Source organism: Oncorhynchus clarkii, chromosome 8 (assembly GCF_045791955.1).
Source record: "Oncorhynchus clarkii lewisi isolate Uvic-CL-2024 chromosome 8, UVic_Ocla_1.0, whole genome shotgun sequence".
Classification (NCBI taxonomy): domain Eukaryota; kingdom Metazoa; phylum Chordata; class Actinopteri; order Salmoniformes; family Salmonidae; genus Oncorhynchus; species Oncorhynchus clarkii.
The window spans coordinates 41,683,210-41,699,942 of record NC_092154.1 but is presented as its reverse complement, the minus strand read 5'-3'; the positions used below and the strand labels follow the sequence as shown (position 1 = coordinate 41,699,942).

At 42.0% G+C, this 16,733-nt stretch overlaps 1 protein-coding gene across 1 annotated transcript in view; it reads left to right on the top strand.

Annotated features, from left to right (window-relative positions):
- Window positions 1–712: 712 nt before the first annotated feature.
- The window catches only part of LOC139415391 (armadillo repeat-containing protein 2-like), a 33,607-nt gene continuing 17,586 nt past the window's right edge, over window positions 713–16,733 (top strand). The window contains exons 1-14 of the mRNA XM_071163505.1: window positions 713–799; window positions 1,644–1,951; window positions 2,058–2,130; window positions 2,314–2,488; window positions 4,710–4,872; window positions 7,226–7,305; window positions 8,030–8,149; window positions 10,567–10,751; window positions 10,941–11,043; window positions 12,422–12,645; window positions 13,432–13,577; window positions 13,966–14,065; window positions 14,823–15,159; window positions 16,530–16,652. Coding sequence (XP_071019606.1) covers window positions 1,743–1,951; window positions 2,058–2,130; window positions 2,314–2,488; window positions 4,710–4,872; window positions 7,226–7,305; window positions 8,030–8,149; window positions 10,567–10,751; window positions 10,941–11,043; window positions 12,422–12,645; window positions 13,432–13,577; window positions 13,966–14,065; window positions 14,823–15,159; window positions 16,530–16,652 — 2,038 coding nt within the window. The 5' untranslated portion in view covers window positions 713–799; window positions 1,644–1,742. The remainder of the gene's footprint in view (window positions 800–1,643; window positions 1,952–2,057; window positions 2,131–2,313; window positions 2,489–4,709; window positions 4,873–7,225; window positions 7,306–8,029; window positions 8,150–10,566; window positions 10,752–10,940; window positions 11,044–12,421; window positions 12,646–13,431; window positions 13,578–13,965; window positions 14,066–14,822; window positions 15,160–16,529; window positions 16,653–16,733) is intronic.

The window sequence follows — 16,733 nt, the reverse complement described above, 5'->3', positions numbered from 1 at the left end:
AGGGTGTATTTGTATAATTTATGGATCCCTGCCAAAGCAGCACCTACTCTTCCTGGGGTCCAGCAAAATTAAGGCAGTTTAATCAGGAATCAGGGCAGCCTGTTCAGTTGAAAGCCTGCTCATTCTCTTAACAACAACTCAATGGATGGTTATTGTTATAAATCAATTCCTCATTCTGAATACTAACCAGAATGTAATGTCGGTGGGATGTGGAAAATATAGTTGGCTATTGGTTTAAACAGTTTACATCTGGGTTTAAAGCATTTAAAGCAATGGGAAGGACATATAAAAAAGATAACAATGTGACAAACACAATGTCCATTTTAAAGATCGCTTAAATACAGAGCACCGTTTCATTTAATGACAGATGAGGAAAACTGACATTTCGGCAAAAGTTCTCTAATCTAGAAACCAATTCAACACACAAAATTGGTTATCATCCCTGGTTACAGGTAAAAAAAGATTATTCAGTGATGTATGACATGATAGCCTATGTGATGGTGTGACGCAACTGACTTGTTAAAATGTCATGCTTTTTTTTGTCAGTTTAATGAAAAATGCAAATGTTGTACCGAAAAAACGGTGGAGATGTTGAGGGACTCACCTGGACTAATGCTGGACACAAACTGACGGTAAGGCTCGTGCCCGAGACTCGACGACGTCAGGCAGTCGTTTGCCTGCAACCTCTACAAACTCACTTGCATCAAACTTGAAAAGCAATGCATTTCCCTGTTTGGCTGTAGCTATAAGTGTCGTCTCAAAATCGGCCATTCATTTTAAAGGTGATCACCAGTAGACGGTAAGTTTATTTTAGTAATAAGAATTCAATTTATTTTAATTTCCAAAATCTGCCAGCTGATGCTAACGTTATCCAAAGCATTTGAACTGGCTAGCATGCTAGCACGCTTGGTTTTTGACACCTCTCCCGAGGTATTTAGTTTATGATACCAATTCACGGTGAGTATTCCTGGTAGTGTTATCGGTTGAAAAATTCAGAGTGTATCATAGATTAACATTTCATTTGTTCGTTTCTGTACACAATTTCTGTTACTCCGGTTTGTTGTCACTAGTCAAACGCTTGCTACCTCCGCTGTTCTCGGTTACCATGGTTACTTAGCGAGGACGCGCAGGCTTTCTCATTTACAACAAGCCACTGTAACTCTTCATGTCAGTACAGTTTTTTATGCCGTTTTGCTTGCTTTACTCAGATGCATTTTTGGTGCCTGTTTCTGCAATGGCTTAACATACTGTGTTTATTATTCACCCATATATATATATATATATATATATATATATATATATATATATATATATATATATATATATATATATATATATATATATATATATATATATATATATAAGATATATATATATATATATATATATAAGATATATATATATATATATATAAGATATATATATATAAGATATATATATATAATATATATATATATATAGATATATATATAAGATATATATATATATATATATATATATAAGATATATATATATAATATATATATATCATATATAGATATATATCATATATAGATATATATCATATATAGATATATATAGTAAATAGCTTTTGTGAATAATGAATAGGTTTCCTCATCATTTCACCGCCTCTTCCTCTTCAGTAATACACCCAGGCAAAACCCACTTCAGTGATGAAATCATTCTCATAAAGTAATTCTCCTGACCTCATCCCTGGTCCTGCTGGCAACAACCATCACAAAATGTCTTTGGAGAGGAAGCGTGAGAAACACAGCCCTTTCACCCTGAACCCTGACCCTCGGAGGAAGACCAGCGCAGAGATCGTCACCGAGGCTAGGCACTCTCTGAGGACCCTGCGCACCCAGCGACCTTTTACCCCTCGAGACAACCACAGACAGCTGTTTGGAGAGACCTCTCAAACCCAAGACAGTCGACCTCCCTCTACATTCAGGTTAAGGATCTGGTTAAACACACTATATTATAACCCCCCTAGCAGTAGTCTAGTGTCACATCCGTACAGTGTACTGAATGAACATGGTCTTTTTTTCTTCTTTCAGCCTCTACGCTCGGAACTTTGAAGCGCCAGACTCCAGACCGGGTTCTGGAACTCGCCTGTCACCTCTGGAACATGTGGGTTCTCCTCACTGTACATTTCATATCCTCACTCTTGTACAGTACATTAATATTTGTGTATCCTTGTGAACTTGGGGGTCTTGGAAAGCCTTAGTGTATCGTTCTGATCAGCTGAAGACAACACACACTAATTCAGTGTTTGGTCCCTTTAATGATGAAGTAATGTTTATGGCCTACCAGAAGCCCAGGTTGCCAGTGGCCCAGGATGAGGACCCAGATCCCGTCAGCCCCATGGCCCTCCCCAAACCCCCCTCTGACACCCTGGAGCTGAAGAGGGGGGCGGTGGGGGCGAGGGCACGCCTTTTTAGAGCTGGCTTTCTGACAGCACTCCCACCTGTGGCACGGCCAACAGAAGGTAAGGAGAGAAAGGAAAGAGATGAAGAGCGAGGAAAAAGAGGGCTGAGATGTAGTTTTTTGTATTTTATTAGGAAGTCTAAGAAGGGAGAGACAAAATTGCAAAAGCGATGGAGAGATTGGAGGTGATATACACACACACACATACAGTTGAAGTCGGAAGTTTACCTACACCTTAGCCAAATACGTTTAAACTCCGTTTTTTTTTTTTTACAATTCCTGACATTTAATCCAAGTAGAAATTCCCTGTTTTAGGTCAGTTAAGATCACTACTTTATTAAGAATGTGAAATGTCAGAATAATAGTGGAAAGAATGATTTATTTCAGCTTTTATTTCTTTCATCACATTCCCAGCAGGTCAGAAGTATACATACACTCAATTAGTATTTGGTAGCATTGCCAAACGTTTCGGGAAGTCTTCCACAAGCTTCCCACAATAAATTGGGTAAATTTTGGCACATTCCTCCTGACAGAGCTGGTGTAACTGAGTCGCGTTTGTATACCTCCTTCCTTTCACATTCTTTTTCAGTTCTTCCCACAAATGTTCTGTAGGCTTGAGGTCAGGGCTTTGTCATGGCCACTCCAATACCTTGACTTTGCTGTATTTAAGCCATTTTGCCACAACTCATTGTCCATTTGGAAGACTCATTTTGCGACCAAGCTTTAACTTCCTGACTGATGTCTTGAGATGTTGCTTCAATATATCCACCAAATTCTCCTTCCTCGTGATGCCATCTATTTTGTGAAGTGCACCAGTCCCTCCTGTAGCAAAGCACCCCCACAACATGATGCTGCCACCCCCATGCTTCACGGTTGGGATGTTGTTGTTCGGCTTGCAAGCCTCCCCCTTTTTCCTCCAAACATAACAATGGTCTTTATGGCCAGAAAGTTCTGTTTGTTTAATTATTTCTCCAAAAAGTATGATCTTTGTCCCCATGTGCAGTTGCAATCCGTAGTCTGGCTTTTTTATGGCGGATTTGGAGCAGTGGCTTCTTCCTTGCTGAGCTGCCTTTTCAGGTTATGTCGATATAGGACTCGTTTGACTGTGGATATAGATGCTTTTGTACCTGTATCCTCCAGCATCTTCACAAGGTCCTTTGCTGTTGTTCTGGGATTGATTTGTACTTTTCGCACCAAAGTATGTTCATCTCTAGGAGACAGAACGCGTCCCCTTCCTGAGCGGCATGACGGCTGTGTGGTCCCATGGTGTTTATACCTGCGTACTATTGTTTGTACAGATGCGGTACCTTCAGGCGTTTGGAAATTGCTCCCAAGGATGACCCAGACTTGTGGAATTCTATTATTTCTTGGCTGATTTCTTTTGATTTTCCCATGATGTCAAACAAAGAGGCACTGAGTTTGAAGGTAGGCCTTGAAATACATCCACAGGTACACCTCCAATTGACTCAAATGATGTCAATTAACATATCAGAAGCTTCTAAAGCCATGACATAATTTCCTGGAATTTTCCAAGCTGTTTAAAGGCACAGTCAACTTACTGTATGTAAACTTCTGACCCACCGGAATTGTGATACAGTGAATTATAAGTGAAATAATCTATCTGTAAACAATTGTTGGAAAAATGTCTTGTTTCATGCACAAAGTAGATGTCCTAACTGACTTGCCAAAACTATAGTTTGTTGACAAGAAATTTGTGGAGTGGTTGAAAAATGATTTTTGTAAACTTCCCACTTCAACTGTATATAGAGAGGCATGTTAGGGTTTTTTAAAGCGAGGGGGAAATAGAGGGATGGTTGCAATAAGCAAACCATTAACACTATTATTGTAAGTAAATATCTCAGCACGTGGCCTGCTAGTCTTTTTTTTTATTAAACCATGTTTACAGGCAGAAGGCTGGAACAGCGCTTCTCCCAAAGGGAAATGAATGGAGCTATTCACAGGAGGACATTATACCTGCTTTACATTACCACTGGGGTGGTTGAGGTGGAAAGCATAATTCACTGTAGCTGGTTGCCTTGGGTTTTAGTCTTCTTTTTTTGCACATTTGCTTGCTGTCATTCCTTACTTACTGTATTATAACGCTTTTGGGAAAAGCTAAAATGACTGTAAAATTGGGTTATTTGTACATTTTCATCAATTTTCTAATCTTTCACCAAATCAAAACACAATATCTGAAAAGATGATGAAAATGTTAAGGGGTTTTCAGAATTAACACTAGTATCCAGTAACTATAATAGCTCTTAATTGTACTGTGTTTGTAGTAAGGGAGAGTGTAAATTCAGTCTCCAGCCCAGAGCAGAGAGAGCTGTCAGCTAAGGGAAGAGGCAGGAGAGCCCTTTATGTTGAGCCTACTGATCGAGAGAGGAGAGACAAGGATAGTGGAGGACCCTCGAAACCTGCCCCACCCAGGACCAACAGTGTAAGGTACTGTATGCCTGTACATTTCTCTACATTTCACTCCTTGTTCTCTCCTCCATATCCTCGTTTCTTTCTATTCTCGTCTCTTTTTTTTCCATATTTTTCTTCTTGAATTTTTCTTACTGTTTTACTCCTCCCATTTCTCTCTCCTCCCTCTCTCTCTCTCCCCCTTTCTCTCTCCCCCCCCTCCATTCCTCACTCTGCCTCTTTTTTGACCTAGGTGAAAGTAAGCGGATAAGTGTAGATTTATTGGCACACAATGGATTCCATGTCACCAGTACTGCATAGTGGTGAATTATACCTCCTATTCTTACATTTCACATCCCCGGCCCTTGGCCTGGACTTTAACTACGCACCCCACATCCTCTGCTTTCTCACTCATTTTGGTTCTCAGAATGCCTTCATGTTTATTCAAGGTATTTCATGAATTTCTCCTAAGTGTTATAAAATATTATATAACCTTTTAGCTACCCCCATCCAGGCCTAATAAGTCAACCTCATTATTCAAGTCAGGTATCTGTCTTTAAGCAGGATTTCCCAAACTCTGACTTGGGGCCTCCCATGGGTGCACATTTAGTTTTTTGCCCAAGCACTAGACAGCTGATTCAAATAATCTTAGCTGGATATTGGGTTGATTTGAATCAGTTGTGAATCAGTTGTGTAGTGCTAGGGCAAAAACCAAAACGTGCACCCATGGGAGGCACCAGGACCGAGTTTGGGAATCCCTGGTTTAAAGGGATCCTAGTTTCCCCACCCAAACGACCTTCTCAGCTAAAGCCCTTCCTAATAAAATAGGTCTATCTATCTGTTATCACCATCACTGACTGGTCAGCCTTATACCTCCACAGTCAGTAGAGGCTAGAACACTGTTTCTTTCTACCGACCTCATCAGGAGAATGTCAGTTACGTAGGCATAACTCCAGGCGTGAAGACGGGCCTGTCATTAAAATCCATCCTTTCCATCGATTAGCTATAGCTGCTGGCGAACAACCATTGGACACTTTTACTTAGAAACCAAGATCCCCACAGGTTTACTGAGAACCAAAAATCCAAGCCAGGAATCCTTTTCAGAACGTAGACCAACCCATCTTAGAGAGAGGGGGATAGAAAGCGACAGAAAAGGGAGAGTGAGGGTTTGAGCCAGGGGTGAGAGCGAAGGAGATTGAAATAACAAATTGATCTACAGAGTGAAAGATTTAAAGTTGGAGTGTGTAGTGCATGCTGAAGAAATGGAAAAAAAAGTTAGTGAGATGAAGAGTGAGAGATTAGACATTGGCTGCTTCTTTTTCTCCAATAAACCTGGGCTTTATAGCTCCAAATGGATGTCTATTAGATTTGGGTGCCCATCTGGGCATGGCTGGCAGCAGCATAGCAGTGTCTCTGCTGGGACTGACTGACTGTCTGCTGTCCATTGGCTAGACCCTGCCCAGGCCCAAGACACAGATGAGATCATGTCTCTGAGAATGCACTATCACACACAGAGGCCCTATTATCAGGCCCTAATCCTATCACACAGACCCCATGACCCCTCTCTCCCACTCTCTCTTGCTCCCTCACTCTTTGTCTCTCTCTCTGTCTCTTTCTCCATGTGTATTTGTGCATCTCCCTCTTTTTCTCTCTCTCTGAAATGTAGAATAACATTCACCTCTGCTCTCAGGGCTTGTGTTTTCTGATCTAGTCTATGCCCTGTGAACCAGCCTCAGTACTGTCCGTAAGTCATCCAATAGATGCTTTAGCCCTTGAGGGAGTTTTAAGTTCCATGCCCAATTTTACTTATAGTAGGGACATTATAGCATTGTCAGGATCAATTTGAACATCAATGACAACAAACAGACAGTGAACGGGAACAGTGCAGATTAAAACAGCATGTTATGGTTGTTACTGCCTGTTCTCTAACTGAAACTGACTGGTGAGTAAAGTCACATGAATGGCTTTAACCACAAAGCTGTGGTCTGAGTTCTTGTTGAAATGGGGACACCAAGTGGTGGCTGAAGGAACTGGTCACATATTTTATTTTACCTTTATTTAACTAGGCAAGTCAGTTAAGAACAAATTCTTATTTTCAATGACGGCCTAGGAACAGTGGGTTAACTGCCTGTTCAGGGGCAGAACGACAGCTCGGGGAACTTGCAACCTTCCGGTTATTAGTCCAACGCTCTAACCACTAGGCTACCCTACCGCCCCATGTATCTAGCAATACAACCAGTTGTTTCCAAACTACAGTATTATGCACTGTGAGTGACCCATCTTTGAGAATGTCTTACATCTCAGTTAACAATAGTTAATCAGCCAAGACCTAATAGGTTCTGAGCCACCATTTTGGTAAAGACATCTTGTGTGTGTTTATGTCAAATTGCAGTGGACTCAGGTTCCATGGTGGTGTTGACTCATCTATTAGACCAGGCAAAGGAACAGGAGCAGGAGCCGGGGCCGGAACAGGTTAGTCCTGATTCACTAAGTGAATACTAGCTTAGTTCAATAGTTTACTGAACCATACAGTTCTAACTGTACGTTAGGATCAACTAAGGGCTTATATGTCCAGCAGCGAACCAACAGAGCCTGCGAAGGTAGCCTACACCAGGCCAATTGTTAAACCTATTGTTAAATCTACCATCCAGGTTGGTTGGCTGTAGATGTGTGTGAAGGATGTTTTATTTTATTTGAGCTTAAATCAAAGTCATAGTTGGTTTGATGTCTACATACTGGTTGAGGATATATTAAGCTGCTAAATGAAAAGAACCAAGAATGTAATGTTAATCTCATCTCCAGCATAACCACCTTTCTTTCCTCTCAACTGTGAGAGCTTAACAGTGTGTCACACTTTGATCATGCAGGGTGTTGTTGCTGAAAGGCCTCACTCACACACTTTCTGTAAGCAGCAACTAATGGCTGTTGGTCTGTAGCCACCACTTCCTGAACCACCACTGCACCAGGCATACAGATATGCAAATATTCACACGCACGCAAGTACACACATAAATCAGAGGAACTATAGATGCGAACGGTGACCTTTCATTACCGGCATTAAACTTCCTGGAGAGCGATTTATTTTAAGAAGCTGAACTTGTGAACTATACTCAGCCCTCTTGCACCAAGTTGAGCTTTGAGGCATTAATTGTCTGTTTTTCTTTCTTCCCTTTTCGTCTCCTTGTTTCTGTGTCAGAGTTAGGAACAGAGTTAGGCAACGGAGACAGACCAGCCAGCCAGGAGGCTGAGGACGAATCAGTGGTGTGGAATGTTAAGATTTTCCCTCTGTTACAAGAGCTGGAGTCCATCGCTGCAGGTAGTGTTCTGTTTGCTATGAATGAACCCCAAACAAAAGTACAAACAGATGTTAGTCACATAACATTCTTCTCAATATAAGACAATGATAATTGGACAGTGTTGGATTGCAATTCTTTCCCTAATGCATCTATGTTGTCCTGTACAAAAAGCACCTCTTTCGTAAATGCACAAATAATTTAGACTTTTTGAGAACTGGGCAGATATTGTGAAAACAGGACTGAAATTAAGTTTATCCTGTGATTTGAATATAGGGAAGTTTCTTATGTGCTATTCAGCTGATTTCCTTTTCATGCTAATATGTAAGTTAATAAAAATAGATCAGTGTTGGTAGAAAAACACACACACATGAAAAAAGTTAACACGGAGCCATTTTAACGGTTGAAGAAAGCAAAACAAACTAGTGTTGTGTTTGGCATCCCTTCAGAATTCTCCTAGTTTGACTTTGCAGTCTGACTACCGCAAAATGAATTCTAGGTCTGTAAATATTTTAACACTTTTGAAATATTTATTGTACCAAGTACCTCCTGGCTCATGCATTTCAGATTGCCTGTGATATTGCAATATGTTGAGTCGAGTGTGTGGCCAACCTTTCTGGAAAGAGGAAATTGGCCATATTTTTTAGACAGAAGGAAAACATATATATTTTACCTGGAAAAGCACCCCACCCTCTCTTTTCCTCTCAGTAATGTACAGGATGTTAATCATGCATATTCACTGGGGGCCAAATCCTAACATAAGATATGTGTGCATAACTCATAACTCTGTGTGCATGTGAATAAATAATGCATGTCAGTGGTATATTTGCACAAATACAGTGGGGCAAAAAAGTATATAGTCAGCCACCAATTGTGCAAGTTCTCCCACTTAAAAAAGAAGAGAGGGCTGTGATTTTCATCGTAGGTACACTTCAACTATGACAGACAAAATGAGAAAAAAAATCCAGAAATCACATTGTAGGATTTTTAATGAATTTATTTGCAAATTATGGTGGAAAATAAGTATTTGGTCAATAACTAAAGTTTATCTCAATACTTTGTTATATACCTTTTGTTGGCAATGACAGAGGTCAATGTCAACACATTGTTGCTGGTATTTTGGCCCATTCCTCCATGCAGATCTCCTCTAGAGCAGTGATGTTTTGGGGCTGTTGCTGGGCAACATGGACTTTCAACTCCCTCCAAAGATTTTCTATGGGGTTGAGATCTGGAGACTGGCTAGGCCACTCCAGGACCTTGAAATGCTTCTTACGAAGCCACTAATTCATTGCCTGGGCGGTGTGTTTGGGATCATTGTCATACTGAAAGACCCAGCCACGTTTCATCTTCAATGCCCTTGCTGATGGAAGGAGGTTTTCACTCAAAATCTCACGATACATGGCCCCATTCATTCTTTCCTTTACACGGATCAGTCGTCCTGGTCCCTTTGCAGAAAAACAGCCCCAAAGCATGATGTTTCCACCCCCATGCTTCACAGTAGGTATGGTGTTCTTTGGATGCAACTCAGCATTCTTTGCCCTCCAAACACGACAAGTTTAGTTTTTACCAAAAGGTTCTATTTTGGTTTCATCTGACCATATGACATTCTCCCAATCTTCTTCTGGATCATCCAAATGCTCTCTAGCAAACTTTAGATGGGCCTGGACATGTACTGGCTTAAGCAGGGGGACACGTCTGGCACTGCAGGATTTGAGTCCCTGGCGGCGTAGTGTGTTACTGATGGTAGGCTTTGTTACTTTGGTCCCAGCTCTCTGCAGGTCATTCACTAGGTCCCCCCGTGTCGTTCTGGGATTTTTGCTCACCGTTCTTGTGATCATTTTGACCCCACGGGGTGAGATCTTGCGTGGAGCCCCAGATCGAGGGAGATTATAAGTGGTCTTGTATGTCTTCCATTTCCTAATAATTGCTCCCACAGTTGATTTCTTCAAACCAAGCTGCTTACCTATTGCAGATTCAGTCTTCCCAGCCTGGTGCAGGTCTAAAATTTTGTTTCTGGTGTCCTTTGACAGCTCTTTGGTCTTGGCCATAGTGGCGTATGGAGGGTGACTGTTTGAGGTTGTGGACAGGTGTCTTTTATACTGATAACAAGTTCAAACAGGTGCCATTAATACAGGTAACGAGTGGAGGACAGAGGAGCCTCTTAAAGAAGAAGTTACAGGTCTGTGAGAGCCAGAAATCTTGCTTGTTTGTAGGTGACCAAATACTTATTTTCCACCATAATTTGCAAATAAATTCATAAATTCATTTTTTTTCTAATTTTGTCTGTCAGAGTTGAAGTGTACCTATGATGAAAATTACAGGCCTCTCTCATCTTTTTAAGTGGGAGAACTTGCACAATTGGTGGCTGACGTAAATACTTTTTTTGCCCCACTGTATGTCTAAGTTTACATATTTTTCTTAATCATGTGCCTCTCCTCAGGTGGATCCGAGGATGCCGTGGAGCGGCTGTGTGACGTGTGTGACTGTCTCCATGGCGCCCTGGCAGAGCAAGGCATGCTGGGCAGGCGTTGCAGGAAGAGAGCGTGGCTTCTTAGGGCGCTGTTCTGCCTCATCGACCTCAATTCCGCCCAACTCAACCTGCAGCTCGCCAAACTCACCCTTGAGGTGAGTACAATCAATGTCATCATGATGATTCTATTTCTCCCATCTCTTCCTTGCCCTAATACACAACAGTAGTTTAAACAGACCTGCCCTTAGTTAGATTTGTTGGGTGATATCCTTAGTACAAAGCAACAGTGTAAAGTTCCTGGCTTTTGTGTTAGAATTATTTTTGTCTTATAACTTGTTGTTCAGCTGAACGTCAGTGGAAAAAACCTGCTGAACATCTGTAAACTCATCTTCAAGATCAGCCGCAGTGAGAGCAACGATATCCTCTTCCAGAACAACTCCATCATAGGTAACACATTGACACACTTAACAGTATGTGTGTATAATGTTAATTATATACAGTGCCAGTCAAAAGTTTGGACACCTACTAATTTTATTATTTTCTACATTGTAGAATAGTAGTGAAGACATCAAAACTATGAAATATCATGTAGTAAACAAAAAAGTGTTAAACAAATCAAACTATATTTTATGAGATTCTTCAAAGTAGCCACCCTTTACCTTTGACAGCTTTGCACACTCTTGGCATTCTCTCAACCAGCTTCACCTGGAATGCTTCTCCAAGTCTTGAAGGAGTTCCCACATAAGCTGATCACTTGTTGGCTGCTTTTCCTTTACTCTGCGGTCCAACTCATCCCAAACCATCTCAAATGGGTTGAGGTCAGGTGATTTGTGGAGGCCAGGTCATCTGATGCAGCACTCCATCACTCTCCTTCTTGGATAAATAGCCCTTACACAGCCTGGAGGTGTGTTGGGTCATTGTCCTGTTGAAAAACAAATTATAGTCCCACTAAGCGCAAACCAGATGGTATGGCGTATTGCTGAAAAATGCTGTGGTAGCCATGCTGGTTAAGTGTGCCTTTTTAATTCTGAATAAATCACAGACAGTGTCACCAGCAAAACACCATCATACCTCCTCCTCCATACTTCACTGTGGGAACCCCACAGGCAGGCAACCCCACATAATCCGTTCACCTACTCAAGTCTTCCTTTCCTGTGGCAGTCCTCATGAGAGCCAGTTTCATCATAGTGCTTGATGGTTTTTGCGACTACATGTTCAAAGTTCTCGAACGTTTCCAGATTGACTGACCTTCATGTCTTATTAAATAATGATGGACTGTCGTTTATTTGCTTATTTGAGCTGTTCTTGCCATAATATAGACTTAGCCCTGTTTGGTAAAAGACCATCTTCTGTATACCACCCCTACCTTGTCACAACACAACTGATTGGCTCAAACGGATTAAGAAGGAAAGAAATTCCACAAAGTAACTTTTAAAAAGGCACACTTGTTAATTTAAATGCATTCCAGGTGACTACCTCATGAAACTGATTGAGAGAATGCCAAGCTGTGATCAAGGTAAAGGGTTGCTACTTTGAAGAATCTCAAATATAAAATATATTTTGATTTGTTTAACAATTTTTTGGGGTTACTGCCTGATTCAATGTGTTATTTCATAGTTTTGATGTCTTCACTATTATTCTACAATGTAGAAAATAGTAAAAATTAAGAAAAACCCTGGAATGAGTAGGTATGTCCAAACTTTTGGTTGGTACTGTATGTTTGAATGTTGTTTTTACCTGTGTATGGTTGTATTAAAAGCAGCTTGTGTTGTGAGGTTGGAGTGATGTGTGTTAACAAGTGTGTGTGACTTTGTATTATGTCCAGATTCGCTGCTGTGTGTGCTGCGCTGTGAGGATGTGTGTGTGTCTGGGGAGGCTGTGTTGTACTGTGTGGGCACTCTGAAGTTCCTCTCAGGGAACTCTGCCCTCCTCAGGCTCCTGTTGGCCAAAGACTGTGTGGGTGTGGCCACCTTGCTCATACAGAAGCTCCACCCACTGTCCCAACCTGACCACACTCAGTTCACCATTGGAGGACACATCCATGTACAGGTGAGATTGTAGAAGATACCCCGAACCAGTTACATAAACACTATGGTAAAGGCCCGGTAGAGCTGACTCCAAATCAGTCAAAGGCAGTTTTTTTTAGCTAAGTTCCTCGACATTTGAAGAACAACTGGACAGTTAACTTTTCAGTTGAAGTTTTTTAAAAATTTAACAAAGCAAAACATTAAAAGGAACAAAATGTGAAATATTCAGTTTTAAGGAACTTCTCATTTCTCGTGAGGGTAACTTTTTAATTTTCCTATTCCTGCTATTAGTAATTATGCTTTTGTTTCTGTCTGCTGCGCCATAATATTCTGATTTGTTCGGGCCATAACACACACAGCTCTGCTCCACAGTACAGTATGTTTCATTCTATAGAAAATCACCACTTAACGTCTTCAATCTGATTAACTGATTAAGATAACATCCTGAGTTAGAGTTTAGCAGATGATTTGATATGAAATGATATGCGGCGGCCTGTCTGGCTGCTTGTTATGCTGTTGGTAGTCAGAGGGAACTGAGAGTGTTGTAATTTCAGCGCCACTGCTGGCAACGCTCTGTGTAGTGTTGGAAATCAGTTTCCTTCACGATAGAGTGATTTATAGGGTCTTTGAATAACTTCCGCTCCTTCTGTCAAAAAGGTTGAAGATTACTGGAGATATTGTTACATCAGGTGCAACTGGCAAAGACCATCTACAATAACTCATCAGTTCTCTTGGTTCCGCTTTCATCACATCGCCATTGCCTCACATGCTCTCTCGCTCTTTCTCTCTCCACTTCTGACCCTTGCAGTTGACAGCAACCCTGAGGAACCTGGCTGACCTCCCCGAGTCCCGCCCCCTTTTCGTCTCCCACGGCACCCTGGCAGAACTGTGCCTGGTGCTGCGCCATCACCACGGAGACCAGGACATCTGCACCAACATTGCCAGGGTGTTCAGGTAACACACACACACTGTACATCTAAAACCTCTCAAAACTTACATTCAACTGTTTCATTGTGGGTGGGACAGTACAGTCCTCATGCCATTGGACATGGTGCATGTTGTGCATTTCTTTTTAGTCTGTAAACATGAAGTGATGGTTAAATATGTCTCAAAGACTTTTCCCAACTTCATCAGCCACTCTGAACTGTTATTCCTCATTAAAAAAACACATTTACAGTTATAATATGAATGAACAGTTCACTATCTCAGTGAATGATTACAAAACCATGTAGCACTCCCTTTTTCCACATCTAATGCCAATAAAACCAATCCCTCTAGTAAAACAGTCCAGTGAGAGTCTATCTGGTCAGTGTTATTTATTGTCCCTCTGTCTGTCCTCCAGTAAACTGTCCTCCTACTCTGAGTGCTGCCTGGTTCTGGCCCAGACCCCGGGCTGCTACACACTATTTATAGAACTGTTGAGCAAACACCAGTGGAAACAGGTGAGCCCTGTGTGTGTACTGTGGTATAGGAAGCAGATTAGCCTATTTACTCCCAGTGTTTATACTGTTCATCGACTAAGCCTGTTTACCTTGAGCAAGTTGTTTATGTACTCCAAGTCCCAGTACATTTACAGCAGTGTGTGTGTGTGTGTGTGCTTTGACTTTAATTAGCGTCCCAGGAGAAATTGAGGAAGTCATCCTGCCCTTCCTCAGGGAGACGGGGTGGGGAGGATCTAAATCACCCAGGGAATAAACAACACACAGCAGGGGAGCTAACACACACACACACACACACAGTGGGCACACATATGCTAGACACAGTAGATATCCCCCATTAATACACATAGACACATGGTTGATTACGTTGTGTCCTAAATAGCCCTTTGACAGGACAGCCTGTACAGTACAGTACAGCCCAGTCCATCCCAGCCACACTTGCCAGTCAGCCCAGCCAGGACTAGGGTAACTCTAGGGCAATGGGAAGGATGTTTGTGACACCCACTTTTAGGGGAGGGGCGGTATGCGATTGAGAAACAAACGTGGTGGTATACATTTTCTTCTGCTTTTGCGGTAATTTGTCGGTCCTTGTCGCTGTGGTAGGAGAGATATTGTAAATTAATGTAATGCCATATCTGATGTGAGAAATGACTGTGTTATTCTCTGTGACCAAGGTATGTGTTTATGTGGATAACACACGCGAACACACACTACACTGAAACACATTCAAGCCCCCTCCCTCTGTCTCCCCTCCACACAGGACCTGGTGGTGCGTCTGCTCTTCACTCTAGGTAACCTAACGTCTCGGAGCAGTGAGGCCAGAAAGCACCTCTTCACGGCTGAGGGATGTATGTCCGTGCTCCTGGGGCTCTACCACACCTACCACGGGAGGTGGGACCCACCGCCCGCACACACACCCCGCACACCTCCAGCCAGGGACACCTGTAACCCCTGCACCCCTTTCTTGGGATGGTGGGAGAGCAAGGATGTGCTGGTGAAGCTGGTCAGGGTACTGGCTAATATGTCCATCCACCCTGCAGTGGGACCGACCCTGGCAGCTAACACAGACCTAATACACTACCTGCTGAACACACTGGGTGAGTTTCAGCACTTTGAGGGTAATGTAAGGCTGAAATATGAACCCATAATCTTCTCATAACATCCCCATAATGTTCTCATAATGTCTCCATAACATTACCATAATGATCCCATCTCCATATTGTCCCTGGTTGTACTGAATCTTTCTATTCACTAGGGTCAGTTAGTTAGCTAACTAGCTAGCTAGCGCTCAAGACAGTAGTACTTTATTTGTTTAGCCCTGAGGTGCTCCGTCACCAGATTAATAAAAATGTACAAACCCTTTATAATGTAAAACTCTGTACAGTCAGTCCTTGTTTGGTACCACAGCTTCCTGTGTGCTGGGAACAAGTGACAAATATCTAACATCTATTTCATTTTTCCATTTCTCGCCTTCTTTCTTTCGATTTTTTTTGTGCACATCCTTTTTCAGTTTGGGTCCTTTTTGCAGAAAAGAGCAGAATGTTCTGTTCTCTTGAGAGCCTGGGGTTGGTTCTTGTGAAACTCCTAGGTGGTTAGAATAGTTTCAGGACTGACTGACTGGTATAGGCCATGTTCAGGTGGGTGTGAATTTTTTAGTTTCTCAACTGTGAGCTCTTATCTTCCGTCTCCCTCCCACACACTGTACTGTACGTGACTGGGTATGGGGAGATGGAGAGAGAATGACAGAGAGAAATAGAGGGCCATATGCAGATGGTGGTAAAGACAAAGGTATGGACATTTGAAGAAAGAGAGGGTGAGTGTGAAACAAAGTAAAGAAAGAATGGGAAAAATAGCAAAACAGAAAGTAGATTGTGAGAGCCAGACAGACCGAAGAGATGTAGTTTTTCCCTTTCTGATCCGCACTGGCTGTGGACATAAATCAGGCATTTCAATAATATCCTGTTTTGATCACAGTTTATGATGCATGCTGCTTTACATTTTAGAGAGAGGAGGAGAAATTCTCCACCACACTAAAGGGCCTTTCCAGTCAGACCCAGAAACGAAACACACACTATGATGCAGGCACCGGTTGACACTCAGTACGACCGCAATATCTGTGATATACAGTATGACCGAATAAGCAACATCTGCTTCAAAATCCAGAGCACATTCTGTTTTTAACCGCTTGCATCTTTTTAAAATTTTCTGCACAAGTTCGTTGGAAATGATACCCACATTTATTGGGTACATTTCCTGCAGATAACATGTAGCTAAGTGAATGTTTCATATTCCATAGATACTATTTTCACACTTTTTACTATAACTGCCTATATATAACCTATATATTCTGTTCTTGCTGTGCTGCAGAGAGCCTCAACAGAGAACTTTTTTCAACAGTAAATGCATCCAATGTTTTAATTCTCCCTGCTGTAAAGTGTGTGTGTGTGTGTGTGTGTGTGTGTGTCAGAGCTCAGGTCCATGCAGGAAAGTGAGGAGCTTCTGGTGAACGTGGCTGCCACCATCAACAACCTGTCCTTTTACCAGGAAGACAGCTCAGTGGTCAGAGACAGAGGACTCACTGTCGCCAAGTGTAAGAGAGTGAGAGTGTGTTTGTGCGTGCTTGCGTGCGTGCGTGTACAGTTGAAGTTGGAAGTTTACATACACCTTAGGC